General features: G+C 39.7%; 1 protein-coding gene across 4 annotated transcripts in view; it reads left to right on the forward strand.

Annotated features, from left to right (window-relative positions):
• The window catches only part of SHANK2 (SH3 and multiple ankyrin repeat domains 2), a 374573-nt gene that overhangs the window by 61593 nt on the left and 295958 nt on the right, over positions 1 to 17022 (forward strand). For all 4 annotated transcript variants that reach the window (XM_064512811.1, XM_064512809.1, XM_064512810.1 and 1 more), the window contains 6 exons: positions 7258 to 7461; positions 9782 to 9853; positions 10440 to 10548; positions 10822 to 10973; positions 11780 to 11947; positions 15399 to 15515. In XM_064512811.1, coding sequence (XP_064368881.1) covers positions 7258 to 7461; positions 9782 to 9853; positions 10440 to 10548; positions 10822 to 10973; positions 11780 to 11947; positions 15399 to 15515 — 822 coding nt within the window. The remainder of the gene's footprint in view (positions 1 to 7257; positions 7462 to 9781; positions 9854 to 10439; positions 10549 to 10821; positions 10974 to 11779; positions 11948 to 15398; positions 15516 to 17022) is intronic.

Raw genomic sequence — 17022 nt, forward strand, 5'->3', positions numbered from 1 at the left:
GTTGCCCAAGGCAACTGCCTACCATGTGCCGAAAGGCCGCTGTTTCTGCACGCGGTGTCAAATGTCTTCTGGGCATGGAGGACCAGGGGAGCTGGCTGTTGGGCACTGTCCTCTGGGAAGTGTGCAGTGTGCGTCGGACACCTCGCAGGATCTGTGTGGCCTGAGTCCAGGATAAGTCTTCTCCGAGTCGTATCCCTGTCCTTTCTCAGTTCACGTAGTAACATACTATGAGTGATTTCCTCTGTAACTGAAAGTAGTGTGATTCCTCTCCAGTAGCTGTTGTTAAGAAAATCTCCTTTTCATGATATTCTGACAGTGATATATTTTCTATGTTTAGAGGAACTCTCTAAATGCCACACATCATGAACAGATCTGTCAGGCAGGTTTTATTTGGAATGTTTTTAGAGTTTTGTTATCAACACATGGGGGTTGCTCTGCTCTTTCGTTTTGCCCTGTGCTTAGGCGCTTCCTCAGGATTATGTTTCAAATCAACATGTTCAGATTCGCATGTTTTATTGAATTCTGATGTTGAGATGGGATTGGGTCTGTTGAGGACTTCTTTGAAATGCTTTCTGCCCATCTGTTTTGCTGCTCCACTTCATTTGTGAGCATTTACTGAGCCATTTTTTTGATTAATATTGGAATTTCCAGGACTGAAAAATCTTGTTTGATAACTGGCAATGTGGTAAAGCAGTAGCTTCAGTTTTAACTGCTTTTCAATTTTCCTCTACTGTTTGCTATACATGTTTTTGTATCTTTTCTAATACTTTGCTTTTTCCAGTATTCATTGGCCTTTAGGATTAAGAATCTTTTCCTTTCCATGCTTTCCTTACCTAGATAAGGCACTTCTTTAGTTCATGGGATTCTTGTTTTAGGAAGATAGCAACCCCGTTGTCACGACTGCAGCTTGAATCACGTTCTAGCGTAGGAAGCCCCCATTTTTATTTGTTTCCAGTCTGTGCTGCCTCCGCTGCCCCAGATCTATTCCAGAGTCTCCTTGGAGTTTCTCACAGGTGTTGTCTCCTGTGTCTGGTTGTGTGACTGATGGTCCTTTGCTGCTTTGTGTTATCTTCCTTCTCTTTATCCTCAGTTTGACGGTGGAAGCACTGTGGGTGCTCCTGACATCTCTTCTGCTGCCCTGCTTTGGGTTGGTGATCTGACTTGCCTGCTGATTCCAGCGTGGCCAGGCTGAGATTTTTGACCTGTCATCTCATGCATTGAGTGTTTTCTGTATGTTTTGATGAAGGAAAGTAGCGCCTCCAAGGATTAAGATGAACACCAAGCATAAATCAAAATGAATGCTTTGCCCTCCCCCCCCCTTTTTGATGACACCCAACTGTCATCTGCATTTTCCACTTTTTCTTTGTCATGTCTTTGATACTGATGTCTTCTATCAAAAGGGATCACTTGTATTTTGGTATTCTGATGATCGCATTTTGGAGGCATCTGTATGAGCGTTTTTTCAATGATTCCTGTCACAGTGCAGTTCTGTATGATTGACATCTTCATGAGCCTGATGAAAAAGATGTGTTGTTGATAGATTTTTGAATGCATAAATGTTATTCCTCAGAGATTCTGTGTCATGAACGTTATTCCCATTGAATTAATATCTTCCCTTTAGCTGGGGTGAGTGAGCTATATTTTTTCCTTCCTTCCAGTGTTACTGTTGCACCTAGCAACTTAGTCTCACCAGTGCCTAGGAATGCAAGACTATAATTGCCCGTGTTTCTCACCGCCCATATTTAAAACCCCATTCTCACATTTCAGCAAGCAATGTTGGTTGATGTATTGCTGCTAGACTTGGACTCCTAGTGGCCTATTGTTGTTTTGACAGTATTGTGTGAGCCACTCAGGTTTTCTTTTTTTTTTTTCTTTTTTTTGATTCTTATTTGAATAGGTCTGTTTCATTATTTTTTATAGTGTAGGTAGCTAGCTAGCCTTAAAGGCAAACTATCCCATTTTGTCTGTGCTTGGGATGCAACAAAAAGGTGGAATAGGTATCACACCTGTAATTTCCAGATATGTTTTCATTCAATTTTCATATGTATTTCTTTGCCACAAAACGAGACCTCTTTTCTGTTTTTTATTAATGACTCACTGAAGGTATCCTGCTGCAAGAAGCTGTCTAGCATTTCTTGACTCAGCTACTGCCTTATTTGCTTGTGGTCACCACAGTTACGGAGATGTTGCCCTTAACAAGAGGATAGTCTCTTCCATTGCCTTGATCTGTGCTGCTCAGTTGAACAACTAAATGATCCTGAAGAAAGGAGGAGGTACTCAAGAGTTCAAATATGGCCCTCTCTCAGATGGGCTGCCAAGAAATTTTACCAAAGAATGGCCTTGACTCAATTCAGAATACGTGTCAAGCTTGACTTCTGTCATGAAATTAAACTTTGGTCCTAGGCTTTTTGCCTTTTGTTCCCTTTAAACAGGCTGATGCAAGGAAAAAGTAATCCAGCTGCCTAACGTCTTTCTGTGGCCGTGTGAAAGGGCAGCAGCTGTTTCAGGCCAGCGAGTGGAGAGCAGGCTCCCTCCCGTCTGCCCGCTGAGCCGTCGATTCCCTCAGGCAGGAGGTAGATTCGAGTTTGGTGTCAGATTTCTTGTTATTCCACTATTGGCAATATATCTTGATGCATTACTGAAAATAGTTTTCAGCAGGGTTTAGGAACTAATGCCCAGCCAAGTACTGATTAGGTACGTGTGAGGTATCAAGGAGGTGAATCCCCTTCTCTTGTGCACTTCACTTCTCTGGTGGCTGCATTTGCAGGCTCCTCCTTTACGCAGAGATTATTTAGGTGTGAATGAATCTCCATAGAGCAGATGTGCTTGTAAAATCCTTCCCGCTGTGCTCCGGCACCTCCTCTGACGTGTTTCTTTTGTCCCCCACCCCCGCATGAATCCTCCATCACCGGAGGAGCAGGTGTATGATGGCTGTGGGCACTCCTCTCCTGTCCTCGAGAAGCTTGCTCTGGTTTTACCGGCTGTATAAACCTTTGTGTCCCACTGCAGAATGTCTCCTTGTTATAGCTTTTTAAGTACACATACAGCTGTAAAAGGGACATTTTGGTCAGATTGTGAATATCAGATTGTCGGTTTATTAGTGCTAGACTGATAAAATAATCAAAACATGCATTTGCCTGTACTAAGCTGAATATAATAGCATATTAGCTTTGGATTAATGATGAAAAAGGGTTTTTTTTGTGTTTTAAGAATAATTTGTCAAAGAAGGTTTGGAGGAGAAGAGTGGTTTTTTGGGGATTTTTTTGTTTTGTTTTGTTTTTAAACCCAAAGAAAAAATTTTGGGATTGTAAGTATGAAAGCAAGGGCAGGATTTTGTCATTCTACAGAGTGCAGGATAACTGTATTCTGATGTGAAAGGCAATGCCCATCAATTAGAACTAGAGAAAAAGCTGCCAGAAGAGCCTGGAATTTGAAGGTAGTCATTAGGTATGGACCTTGTGCTGAAAAGGTTTTCAAAGGTTGGACAGCAAAGAAAAGTGCATCAAATAAGCCAGTTTGTAGCAAAAGAGACAAAGTGCTGCTATAGTTTATTTTGGAGGGCTGCTTATGGAGGAGAGTAGTAATTGCAGATAAGAAAATGGCCTGACTTTTGAAAGGAAATGAAAACCGTTTTAGTGTAAATAAAAATTAGTTAGAATCTATTTTAATTAAGAAGCTGCTTTGTATTCCTAAATACAAACATGGCAGAATTTGGGGAATGCCTTTGCATGGGAGACTTTTTAATAGAAAAATCAAATTGAAATTTTTTTAGCTTAAAGGAACATAAAATACAGATTATTATAACTTTTGTGACTGCAAGTTGAGAACATAACGTGTCACATCACAAAAGCAAGTAGCACATCATAAAAGCGGGTAGTACTATTCGCAAGATATTTGCAGAGAAATCACAAAGGAAAAAATATGTGAACCCTGTGCAAATTCTTCCATATATCTGTCCTGTATCATACAGGAGAATGATGTAAGGAATTTTATGACTTAAATTGGGATTTCTTGCATCCCTCTGCCTGTGCAGCCAGGAACCTTGATTATGAAGAAACAGCAAACAGAATAACGTTTTTCCACATGAAAGAAGTTTGTTAGCTTAGATATGTCCAATGCAAGTTTCCACTTTTTCAAACATCTCATGCCTTCTGAGTAAGGGCTATGACTTTTTTTGTGGAATTGCAGAGAAATACCAATATTATCTACCTGCCTAGAGCCACTGTCCTGGAACAGTAAGTCTGCCTTGTGACCAGCCCATTCTGCTTTTCTGTTTTGGCATTTTCTGCAGTCGTTTCTGTTTCCTTTTTTAACGTTCTCTTTGCAAAATCTAGAGTGGTATGTAAATGATTTAACACACTTGTGTCCTCTGTCCTTGTGACTGTAGGAATGCGGATGTGAAGAATTAGACGTAGAAAGATGTGCATCCAGTGAGTTCTGTTTCTTTCTTAACTGAAGCGATCTGCGTATGGACCCGGCTGTGATTCAGCTGAGGTTTCCTCATGGTAGAGAGCATGGCAGAAGGTGTAGGACTAATCTACATGGTGGAGAGCGTAACTGTGGTGGTGTCTCTCTTGGGACATCTGCCTGATAAACCAGACCAGCAGAGAAGCAGCACAGGGGAGGTGTTCCAGAGGCAAACTAGTTTAAAAGAAAACAACAAAAACTGAAAAAGATTATGCAATATTTCATTGGTCCTTCTTATCCTCTTGTTCAGCAGCTGCCTGTGAGAAAGAGTAAGAGCCTCCCTTTACGTCCTGTCTGGGTTCACGGAAAGTGTAAATAACCACTTTTCTCACTAGTTTGATTTAGCATTTTGGTAAGAAATTGATTTGTTTTTAACTCAGTGATATCAATTCAGTATAAATTACCAATAGGCATTGGTAATTAGGATCAACATTTATTAAAATAAGCACATTTTTGTTTCTTGTGAATCACTAGAAAAGCTAGGGATGTGAAAAGCTGTAGTTTCAAAGTGTTTCCATGTTTATATTGCTACTGAGGACTCTATAAAATATTTTAGCTAGTGTGGTAGAAATATAATAGTGGTATTGTTATTAGATAGCTGATTTTAAAACAAGCCTTAGACCTACTACACAAAAAGAATTCCTCACTGAGATTTCAGTCCGATCAAGGTGGCTGAGATATTATGACCTGGTTATATGAATGTGGCAATGTCAGGCTTGTGCAAATTGAAACATTTCAAGTTTAACAACAAAGTACAGCGTGCTGCATTCTCAAAGTTCATTAAAAAGAATTAGACTTAGTCAAACAGCGAGCAGGAGTTAGTGTTCTGTATTGTTCAAATCAAAGCAATCCAAAACCAGTCCAAAAAAAAATCTGTTTCACATAATAATTTCACATAAGACTTGGAAAAAAAAATGTGATTTAAAAATTATTGTTGCTTTTTTTCCTTTTTTAATATCACTTCTTACAGTCTTTCAGGATGTCTCTTCATAACATACTGTGTGGCATGTGGATGTTCATCTCATGACATACCTTGTAACTGACAATTTTTTGTGTTGCTGAGAACTGCTTGTTAAAATAAACAGGAATTTGAATCAGTGTAAGGGCCATGTGGCGAGTGAGATATGGAACTGAAGTAACACGGGGAATTGGAACTGGTTGCCCTCGCTGCTGAGTGAGTGTCTGAACAGCCAGGCTGTTCTGGGTTGAGAAGACTGCCCGTGCATCCTTTTGCCTCCCTTTCTCCTTCCCGCTACTGTTGTTAAAAAAACAAAGCAAACAAACAAAAAAACTTTTTCACAAAACACTCTGAAATTTAAGGAATGTAATGGGAATGAAAACTGTTTCCTAGTCAACGTTAATTACAGCTGAATCTAATATATCCCTTGAACACATCTTTAATATTAAAGACCACAAAGGATTAAAGCTACCTGTTGTTTCCTAGATCACAGCATCTCTGAGCCTATTGCAATGAAAGTTTGAAGCCAATAAGATGAATATTGAGGAGATTATAATATAAGCACAGAAGAAAAGAATAGGCCGTTGGAGGGAGGAAAGGCAGAAGAGGCAGGAAGGAGTGGCTGCGAGTGGAGCCGAAATGATGAGCACTGGCGGAGTGGAGGCTGGTAGCGGGCAGGGTGACACAGTGCTGAGTTAAACCACCTGATGAGGAAGAGGAAACGTAGCAGCAGAGCAAGCAGGGTGTTTCTGGGAGTCTGCTGCCACGGTCTCTGCTTTTATTCTTCAGCATCTGCAGCTGCCTGGTGCTCTCCCTCTTCCCTTGCACATCCCCAAATATCTTAACATCAGTACTTGAGCTGTATCAGAAAAACTGCAGTTCATGCAGGAACCTGTGAAAGGCAAACTGAGTTGCATTTTTAATAATTCATGCCCCAGACATAGTAGAGCCGGGCAGGACCCAATATTCATGAGCCTACCGTACTTATTCAGTAAAAGCCTGCACGAGATGATATCTTGGCAGCTTCGGTGATATGGTTTCCTGCTAGGCAGTAGCGATGAATAGGGGATATCTCATTATCAGGGTCCATTGATAGTCCTGCTATCTGAGGATTAATTCACAGAAACAGAGCCAGACTGCTCATCTTGAATATGTCATGTTATCCAAAACTGGCTAGTCGACTCTTCTGATAAAGTGAATGTATACACAGGACTGGTTGACCACGGTGTTTGGTCAATTAAAAATGGTTGTAATTCAAAAGTCCTTCATGTCCTTTAGAATCTGGTTGTGCTTTTCACTGCTGATGATACGTTGTCAGGTTGTCAATGCTGGGCTGGAATGAATTTTCTAGGCTTTCAGGTCCTCTGCTCCTTCACATCATGTAGTTCCTTTCTTATAATTTTCCTATCCTAAGATAAATGTAGCTTCAATTGAGTTAATCTCTTGCCTGAATACTTGTTTTGTGGAGCTGTCGTAGGTCACGCCGAGCATCAGAACAGCCTCGAATCAAGTGGCTACGTAAGCATCTTGTAACATCCTTTTCACTTGGCTTTTCTAAGAGGTTTAGTGTAAAGACACTCTGTCTCTGAGGAAGAATATGCTCTCTGATACCTGCAGAAGGACTTGAAATGTCCTCTGTTTTCATAGTGCTTGTGCGTTGGCTATTATAGAGGAATAAGTGTCTGACATGTAGTTTTGTTGATGCATGTTTGTCATGGAATATGTAGATTTATTGAATATATACTAAATTTGTAAACATTAGAATGTAAGATACTGTTTAAATTGTTTTTTCATTGTTTTACATGTTTTTTTTTTATCATTTCTCTCTGCAGAAATGCATTAGATTTAACCCTGAAGCTTCAGTATGGGTTGCAAAGCAACGAATTTTGTGCACTTTGAATCAGAGTTTGAAAGATGTCTTGAATTATGGACTGTTCCAGCCTGCAAGCAATGGTAGAGATGGAAAATTTTTGGATGAGGAACGGCTTCTTAGGGAATACCCACAGCCAGTGAATAAGGGAGTTCCTTCCTTAGAGGTATTTTTAGCTCTAATATCTGAAACATTTATATTCTTTTGGTACAAATTATATTGTAAGCTGTATTTGAGGCTTCTGCATGTGCAGGAATTGCATTTGGGAAGTAGTGATCAGCAAGTCTGAACTCGAACCCTTGCTCACAGATGCGCTGGTGTTTGCTTGGTGGAGTTATTCCGTGTGTTGGAAGGCTGCAAAGAATTGGACTCTCTGGGAAACCATTTTAGGGTTTTCCTCTGCTGAAGGGCAAGAGAGGCATATCTCAGCAAAACAATCAGCGATTTAATACAGAAATGTTCTAAATTGAGCTTTTGGGGCCCTGACTTGGTTTGCAAGAGTAGGGTAGAAATTACTACCTTTACTTTCTCCCAAAAAAGAACTTTTTGTCTCAGCTAAGCCCCCCCCCCCATCTATGACTGTTGTGTGTGCGTGCGTGCACGTGTGTGCGTGAGAGAGAAAGAAAGAAGTACTCTTCGCTGTGCAAGCAGAGGGGCTGCGCGGCTGGGGCATAAACTGTGCAGAAATCCTGTAGCGCTCGGCAGGTGCAGAGCAGAGCTAGATCGCTTTGAGCCACACGGTGTAGCAGGACGTTGGGCACAAGACTAGTACCAGTTAATTTTGGTATTGCTTGTATGGTGGTACATCGCCCAGTAATAATCTGCAGTTAATAGATTTACCCCAGTATAACACAGGTTAAAGTAAGAAAAAGCAGGGTCGAGAGAAAGTTTTGAGTCCTAGCATATCTAGCAGATTATTTCTGAGAGTCACTGATGTCAATATTATAGCCATAAGCAAATTAAATAGCCACCCTATTTTTTGTCATGTTTGCTACAGAATTCAGTTTCACTGGTGTTCACTGTTGGCTAGCGGCATTCATTGCGCGTAAAGGATTGCGATTCAAGGGTTAAGTGTTCTGCTGAAAAGCTGATACTAAAGCCTCATGCAGTGCAGTCTCCTTACCCACCAAATGCATTGCATTCCTTGAATTCTGCCTAGTAAACAGAGGTTTATTTTTGGCTTTGTTCATAACCTATAATTACTAGCTTAGAGAAAGCTCTAGCGTGCTCACAACTACAGTAGATTCTTAGGTAAACAGGAATATTGTAAAAGCAAATACTTTAAAAGAGATGCAATAAGAACGGAATTTTAACGTATTTTTCCTTGTGTCGGTAAAAAGAATTACGGGCCAAATGGTGAGAAGGCTTTGTCCTGAGAGGCACCCGCAGCACTTCCCCTCCCCTTTGCCAGCCGCTGTAGATCTGGGGAGCGCATCCTGCCTACTGAAAAAGTTTGTAACCGGAGGGTGGGATCACAGCAGATCGTCTCTCTGTAGGAGAGAAGAGGAGCGAGCGTCCTCGAAGAAGCTATTTGCTGTATTTGTTCTGATGGAGCAGCGTGTGTACCCCACGCGCCGTTGCGCGTGCCTCCCGTGCTGCAGCTGGGCATTGCCTCCCCCGCTGCGCTGCGCGGGAAGGGGTCCCGGGGGGCAGGAGATGCCCCGGGAGGCGGCGAGACGGCCGGGGTAGGGCACGGGGACGGGCCCGCGGCGGAGCCTCTGCGAAATCAAAGCCAGGGAATCAGAGAGGAGCCCGTAGCTGCCTGATTGGCTGCGAATGGGGCTGTATTAGAGAACAGTGAATTATAACTCTGTAAAGCCCATGAATTTACCATAGATCTTTCTTTTCTAGCAATAGGGTAGCAAACTGCTCAACATAACATGTTGAATGAGTTTCAGCCAGAAAAAAGGCAGTCCTATGAACCTCGTTCACAGGGCTGGTTCTCTTAAAGATTAGAGGAGAGCTATTTCCATCTGTAAGTTGTGCCTATGTCGATTAAGGGATTTTTCAGGAATCCTTCCCCCTCCGCCCTCTGAATTCAGACATGCTAAGCTGATATTTTGAAATACTTTTTTTTTTTTTTTTTTTTTTTTTTTTTTTTAAGATTTAACATGCCATTCCAGTTCTTCTTTCTGTTTGAGACTAGAAATGGAAGTGTAGGCATACCCTTAGGGAAAAACTCTTTTCACAGTAATTCTTGCTAATTTGTGTAGGTTCTAGAGGCTGAATTCATTTCCCGTACAACTCCACTGAGTTCAGGATATTTATACAAGATATGAATTTTGCTTATACGAGCTGTAAAACTTTAATGACACTACGTTAAGCATAATGCTGAATATCAGTACACATTCCAAATGAAATACTAAGCTTTTCTTGAATGTTGTCATTAACGGGTGATGCGTTCTGGTAAGGTTTGAGACTTTTTTAACATTATTTTTTAAATAAAATATGACATTTTAATTTTTTTTTGTTTGTTTCTCTGTCAGTTTCGGTACAAGAAGAGAGTGTACAAACAGTTCAATCTTGATGAAAAGCAGCTGGCTAAGCTTCATACAAAGGTATGCCCAATTTCCTGGGGAAGTTAGCGATTGCCTACTTAGTAAAGTGACATGTCTGAGAAACTGGCAGTAAGAAGTTCACCACCACGTGGGCCAATTGCTGAAGGACAAACAGCATGTGCTCCCAGGACCAACAGGGATCTGTGCATTATGATGTAGAAACTTCTGTCCTAGAAAAATATCCCTGTTTGACTCTTCCATATGTATACAAGCAATTTTAAATGAGCTTTATTACATTAATACAACATGTTTTCAGCATGCTGCAAAAATGCTCATCTCTGTCGTTAGACTCATTTGCAGGTTAGAATAGTAATGATTACCTTACACCATCCTGATTTCATACTGAATGAATCTTTTAGTCATTTTTCCTTAAAGCTGGACATGACAGAATCTTCCTACTGTATTTGATTTTTGAGTATTACAAACTCTAGGGTTTGCGCTCTCCGTATAAAGTCAGACTCTCCAGGAATGTAAATTAGCACTGTTCAATAATGGCAATAGATACATACTGACAGAAGATTTCACTTTTACTCAAAAATGTCTTTCTACAATCAGAGGATAATTCATTTGTCACTCCTTTTTTCAGGCTAATTTGAGAAAATTTATGGATCACGTCCATCATCTCTCAGTGGAAAAAATCACAAAGATGTTAGACCGAGGACTGGACCCCAACTATCATGACCTAGAAAGTGGAGGTCAGAACAATAAAACTTGCAGCGTAGTAATACCTTGGTTTTCTTCAACATAAAATGATATAACCGGTTAAATCTCACCTGTTCTTTCTGCTGCCTTTGTAATCTCAGGGTAATGGATCTGCATGATTTTGCTGTTCAAGGGGATATATTTATAATTTATGATTTTCTTCAAGCAGCATTTTAACATAACTTTTTTTAAAGCTCATAAAGCAAATGGTCTTTATTTTATAAATTTACTCATCTTATCCTTGTGCGTGCTTTTCTCTTCTTCAGAAACTCCACTAACTTTGGCAGTTCAGCTTGACAATACTGTAGAAGTGATAAAAGCTCTGAAAAATGGAGGAGCGCATTTAGACTTCAGAGCCAAAGATGGAATGACAGCTCTGCACAAAGCAGCTAGAGCCAAGAACCAAGTAACCCTCAAGGTAAATGCTTTCAGTAGCAGATTATATGTTATTTTATACAGAAAAGTATGTAGAGAAGAATGCCTTCATCTAATTTTCTTATTGTCCCCAATGGATTCTCTAATATGTGTGTGTTCTAGTGCTTTCTCGTGGCTTTCAACTCTTAGGATTTGCTTTTGACAAAAGGTCTTTTTGTTTCTGAAGTGGATTTTTTTGGTTGGAAGAAAAAGTGGTGAAATGTAACCTTATTCATTGATAGATTGGGGAAGATCTTTCTGAGGAAAGAGGAATAGTGTTATTGTTGCTTATCTGTCTTTGAAAGCAGGTGCCAATAGCATGGATTACACATTGAATCTTAACACCATTTTTTCTCTGTTCTTTGTATTCTAATTGATGTTTTTAAATTACCTTAATATTAGAGATTAAATCTTGTGTTTATGGCATTTGCCTATTTTCTTCTGACAAATATTCAAATTTCATGACATTTTTGATAAAGCATCCTGTGACTGAAAAGGCAAGTGTGTTCCTAAGGTAATGTGACATTTTCAAAATGCCAGTCCTGAACTTAATGGGAGGGTGGAAATTGGACAACGTCATTCATCCTTTCCTTGCTAGCCCTGTAGATTCCTTTAAATCCTAATTTTTCTGAGGTCATTCCTTAACTTGATCTCTGTCACAGCCCATTCTATCAGCTTGTAAATAAGTAAGCAATAACTATAATAATGTGAAATATCAACCTAGTAACTACTTTTTCAGTTAGAGAAGTTCTTTTTCAGCTAGAAATCCCTCCAAAATATATTTTTTTCACAATCTGTAATTGCTTTCAGACCCTTTTAGAGCTTGGAGCATCTCCTAACTATAAAGACAGCTGTGGCCTGACACCACTGTACCACACTGCTGTCGTGGGAGGGGATCCTTATTGCTGTGAACTGTTACTTCATGAACACGCCACAGTCAGCTGCAAAGATGAAAATGGATGGCAAGAAATTCATCAGGTGGGAAAGATGACCTTTTTGTCACTTGAAGCCATATCAGAAAATGTACTTTTCCTGTACATTATAAGTACAAAAGGTGTACTTTGTATGTTCTATTGTTAAACACTATTTTAAAGGCCATGCCTTGCATATGTTTAGTCCATGCACATAGACGCATGGAATTACTTCCTTTTTCTGTTTGCTTATTACTTTGTGTCCTGCTGTGGTGAATTAGAAAGCTGTTCCCAGGGCGTTTTGTAACGCTGAAATCCTATGGTTACTATGGATTTTGCTGCGGAATCTGCAGCTCTAGCTGACATCTAAACATATTTATGTAATGGGCCCTTGGAAGTTTGAAGTTTAGCATTCTCTTAGTGACACTCCAATGGAAAAGTGTAAGTTGGTCTTTTTTTAGATGCCAGTTTTAGTTTCCCTGCTAATGCTTCTCATGCCTTCGTTAGATGTACTTGGTCTTTGGTGAACTTTACAGGGAAGATTTGGATTCAGGATCCTGCTGCTAGGATCCTTCAGTATGTTGTACTGAGGGATGTTGAACTTGTACAAATTCACAATTTGAGTTCAGTTTGCATTGCCTATGTGGGTGCCAACTCAAATTCTAATGGTTTTTATTTTGTTCTTTGTGCATGGGTTTTCCTCCCCTCTCTTGCAAATTCAGGGGGTGGATAAACGTGGTGACGTGTGCTCTACAAGGAAAAGTGACTCAGAAAAAAAGTAATCTTTTGGGGTTTGTGGTTATCAGATATCCTGAGTCAGCTGAGGTGCTAGAACTCATCAGGCACTGGCATCTTGGTCAGCTTCTCCGTAACTGTCAGGAAGATAAACTTCCTTCCATGCCAAAGGCCTTAATCTTATCTCTGCAAAAGACCTGTAATATTTGGTAAAAAGCTTTCTAAGCAAAACTTTTCTCTGAAGTGTTTTCTATGGTGTTCTCCAGAAAGGTATGAATATTATATAATGCTTGTATAAAAGTACACTTTATTAGTGTGTCTGTGCATGGTGATAAACTCAGTAACTTATAAGTTTAAAGTCTGAAAATTCTAGCAGTCCTAATGTCATTGCAGCTATTTTCTGCCTTTCCTCTGTACAGATGAATTACTGAGTTTTCATAAAAATGAACTGATACAGTGTGATCAGATAAATACAGATAAGAGTAATCATCCTTACAGGGCTGCTCAGGTTACCTGACAAATAACTAGGTTCACCTTCTTTGGATGTCTTTGTCATGTTAATATATAACCCCTCTTCTTTTGAAAAAAAGGTGAATGGCTTTAATACTGAGGTTTGGGTGTGGATCTGAGCTTTTTAAGTGTGTAAGGGTGTTCAGAGCTGGGTTGTTTGGATTCAACTTTAGTAGGAAATGAAAAGAATTAATTTACTACCATCGTTTCTTTTGATCCTATTAGAAATAGAAGTGACTGTAGTATGGATCAGAGAATTATGTGGAGTCCCTGAAAATACAGAGAAAAATTCCCTCTTTTGAAAACTGAACCAAATGTGCTTATGCTGATTACTTCTCATAATGAAAGTAAGCTTTCCAAAAACCATTTTATTGGTTGTAATCCTAAATAAATCACCAAAGTTTACATCTGGATTATGGGCAGTCTGTTCTCAGTAGTCAACGGTATAAGCGTTCCTCAGTGAAGTGTGAAAGATGGTGATACACTACGGTCCCATCTGTTGTTGTTTGTGTGAAGAAGGTAAAGTTATCTTGCCTGGCAAGGAAACACTCGGTCGTAAGTTTATGTTTCATTTTGCTAGCACAGTCTTTACCGGTAGGAGTTAAAGCTATGGGTTACCCTTGTAGTAAATGAGAAAAGGAAAGGCATTCTGGTGGCGGTCATGCTGTGATAGAACAGGAATAAGATGAATGTCCCCCTGCAGAGATACCTGCCGCTCCCATAGACTGTCGAGGGGAGCCCCAGCGAATGGGTTAGACAGCTCATCTAACGTGCCGGGGACATATATCCCCCTCTGTGTCCCCCCTACACGCTGGTTGTCGCCAGTGACTCTCAGAAAGCTGAGTAAGCTCTAGCAAAGGAAGAAAATCAGTGGGGAGGGTCCTGCTTTTAGTTCAAGCTTATTGTAGTAAGAATAGGAAGTTGGCATTAAGTTGTTGCATTTTAGGAGATATATTAGTAATTACACCTGTGCATTCATATCTAGCTGTTGATTGACTTTCAGAAACTAGGCAGAATTGGTAACTCGGCTGGTAGTTGTGCATCTGCTTTAATATCCCCCACAGCCAGGAGCACAGGTACAGTTTGGTCCTGCTTAGTCTTTTTGCTCCCTGTTGGATGATGTCTTTCTGGTGCCCGGTGTTAAAATGTTCCTGTTCTATTCTCAGCTAACGTAATGTTTCCATTTTTTGGCAAATAATTCATAAATATTATTTTTCTGTGTGTTGAAATCTAAAATCAGAGGAAGAAAAGATGTAGTGATTAGGATACTACTTTGGGATTTGGAAAATCCAGTTCATTTCCAGGTGTGTCTCAAATTTAGTTTGTACATTGGGCAGTACACTTAAGTTTTTAAATTCTTTTGATCCAAATCGCAAGGATGTGTAGGTGGTCTAACTCCCGCTGAAGTCAGCAGTAAGTACGTATCTGAAACAGAGTGAATAGTTTTGCATGTCTGCATCTCTCAGCTTAAATTCCATATTATTAAATAGAAATGATTCTCATCTCAGATGGCATGAAGATAAAAACATTATAGTTTGGGAGATACTCATTTGGTGTGCTATAAGGAAGAAAGGAGACAAGTAGATAAGACTGATGAATGGAAATGTTGTGATTTTCTTTGAATTTATTTGCTAATCAGGAAAGTTTCAAATTTCAGCAGATTCTCATTCCATAAAGGTTTATTTCCAACTATTCAAAGTCTGACATTTTATCTGGGTGATTTACAGTGTCATTTGATTTTTCCCTCTTTTGGATCAATGGCCTGTGTATACCATACTTCTACTGACATCATGGCAGCTGGAAGTTTATTATTTGAACTATTTTGGCCAGATTTCCCCAAACTGTTTTCACACCTTAAAAGCAGCTTCAGAAATCTGGTCATCTTAGTGCCATCTAGTGGATAGCTTTTCACAAATTTGTGGGACAAAAAATTCGCGTTCTGTCAATTTATTTGTCACATTAAACAGTTACAAGTCTTAATGGATGAAGAGTAGCAAACTTTGTATTTTCTTGATATTTTACATTGCACTTCCTCAAATACTTTAGCATATGCTGTACTTAGGTACAAGACTCGCTGCACCTGAAGAACGTGAAGTCTACAGGTTAAGTATACAGATCTGGTCTTTAAGCATTCTATCTAATCTAGGGGTGGGTCTAAAAAATAAGCCCTAAATAAATTAAAATCTTCTCTGCTAAAAAATGCTTACCTGGAACGCTTACATGCTACAGCCAGGTTGTGTAATAACCAAAAGTATGAATGCCTCTCTTTACAGGCTTGTCGGTATGGGCACGTCCAACATCTAGAGCACCTGCTCTTCTATGGAGCCGACATGGGCGCGCAGAACGCATCGGGAAACACAGCGCTGCATATCTGCGCCCTTTACAACCAGGTGAGCTGATGCTCTTCTGCACCTGTATCGCACCAATTTAGCTGCAGATCCAATGCAGGAGGATTGTAATGTGACATAAAGGTTCCCAGTGGCAGCTACGGGCCAGACCTCACCATGAAGGGTGTCCGGGGTCAGAGGCTCAGTTTCCTTTCTATGCCGTTAAGTGGGAGGGGTGTCTTGCCTCAGTGGGACGGTGGGTCCAGGGAGTCCAGTCCATCAGAGACTGGAAACCATTGCTGAGAGAGAACGACGTGTAGCCAAGAAAAAAGGCATAACAGAGGTACCAATCAACTTGAAATCTTTAATATCAATCCATGCAAACAATGGCTTTCTTCATTCTATTGAAGAAGTTTGCTGGTTAGATGTTAGATTTTCCTGAGCTGTGGTTTCCTCACTTTTAATAAATATATTTTGGGGTAGGTTTCTTGTTGGTATGAATCTACAGAGGCAAGTTACACTAAAGAAGAATTTGGTTCACTATTAATACAGCTTTTAAATGGTGGTTCACTATTAATACAGCTTTTAAATGGTGATTAAAAAAAAAAAAAACTAGAAGGGACCTAATTAAAAAATATTTTATGTTGTTAGTGTTTTAGTGACTGATTACAAATAAAGTGGCTTATTGTAAATAGCAAGATTATACTTTTTATTTGAAAATAAAACAACACAATGCATTACTGGATTACATTTTTTATTATCATATCTAAATACTTGCTTCCTGCTCAGAATTTCCTGCTGTTTTGCCAAAACTTAGATTAGAATTAAATAAGTACCTGGAAAATAATGTGAAAATATATCTGAATATTACACAGATGTCTGATTCTCTGGTGTGTACAGCTTGTGTAGTCATTTACAAATAGCAGAACTGTTTTGATTTGATAGCATTTTATACTCTTTGCATGGATGGGACAGGGAGGGAATGAGTTTTACAACTATGTTAAAACACAGCACATACAATGTTACATTGAATTAAGAAAACACAAGTCATGAGATATGATTGTAACTAGTGAAACATCTGTTAAAGCATCTGCTTCTTAATTACCATCTCAGCTGAAAAAGCCTTGTGAAAGCAGATTCCTTTAATATATCTAAAATATCCTCAACTTCTTTGAAAAGACAATTTTGGGAGTAATTTGATGTTTTTCAAGACCGTTGACTTGATGTCTGTGTCATAATTGATATCAATTCATAAGAATCCAGTCCTGCAAGTCTTTCCCATCAATGCTGATGATTGATTGAAGTGCTCAGCATATCAGTGGGGGCAGTTTCTCTGTGGGCTGCTTGCTGTGTACCAGCTGACTTGAACAGGCCTGTGGCTGTTAATTATCTACGTTAAGATAAGATTTGCAAGGGTCTCTGTGCTTAACTTGGATCACTTCTGTGGCTGTAGGTATTCAAAGCTTTTGTAAGTTGGCAGTTGTCTAAATTCGTAGAGAGCTTTGCAGAGAAATGAAGTTCACCTTCACGTCAACAAAAATTTTTCATGTAGGCCTCGCATCAGGAATTT

Source organism: Dromaius novaehollandiae, chromosome 5, assembly GCF_036370855.1.
Source record: "Dromaius novaehollandiae isolate bDroNov1 chromosome 5, bDroNov1.hap1, whole genome shotgun sequence".
NCBI lineage: Eukaryota > Metazoa > Chordata > Aves > Casuariiformes > Dromaiidae > Dromaius > Dromaius novaehollandiae.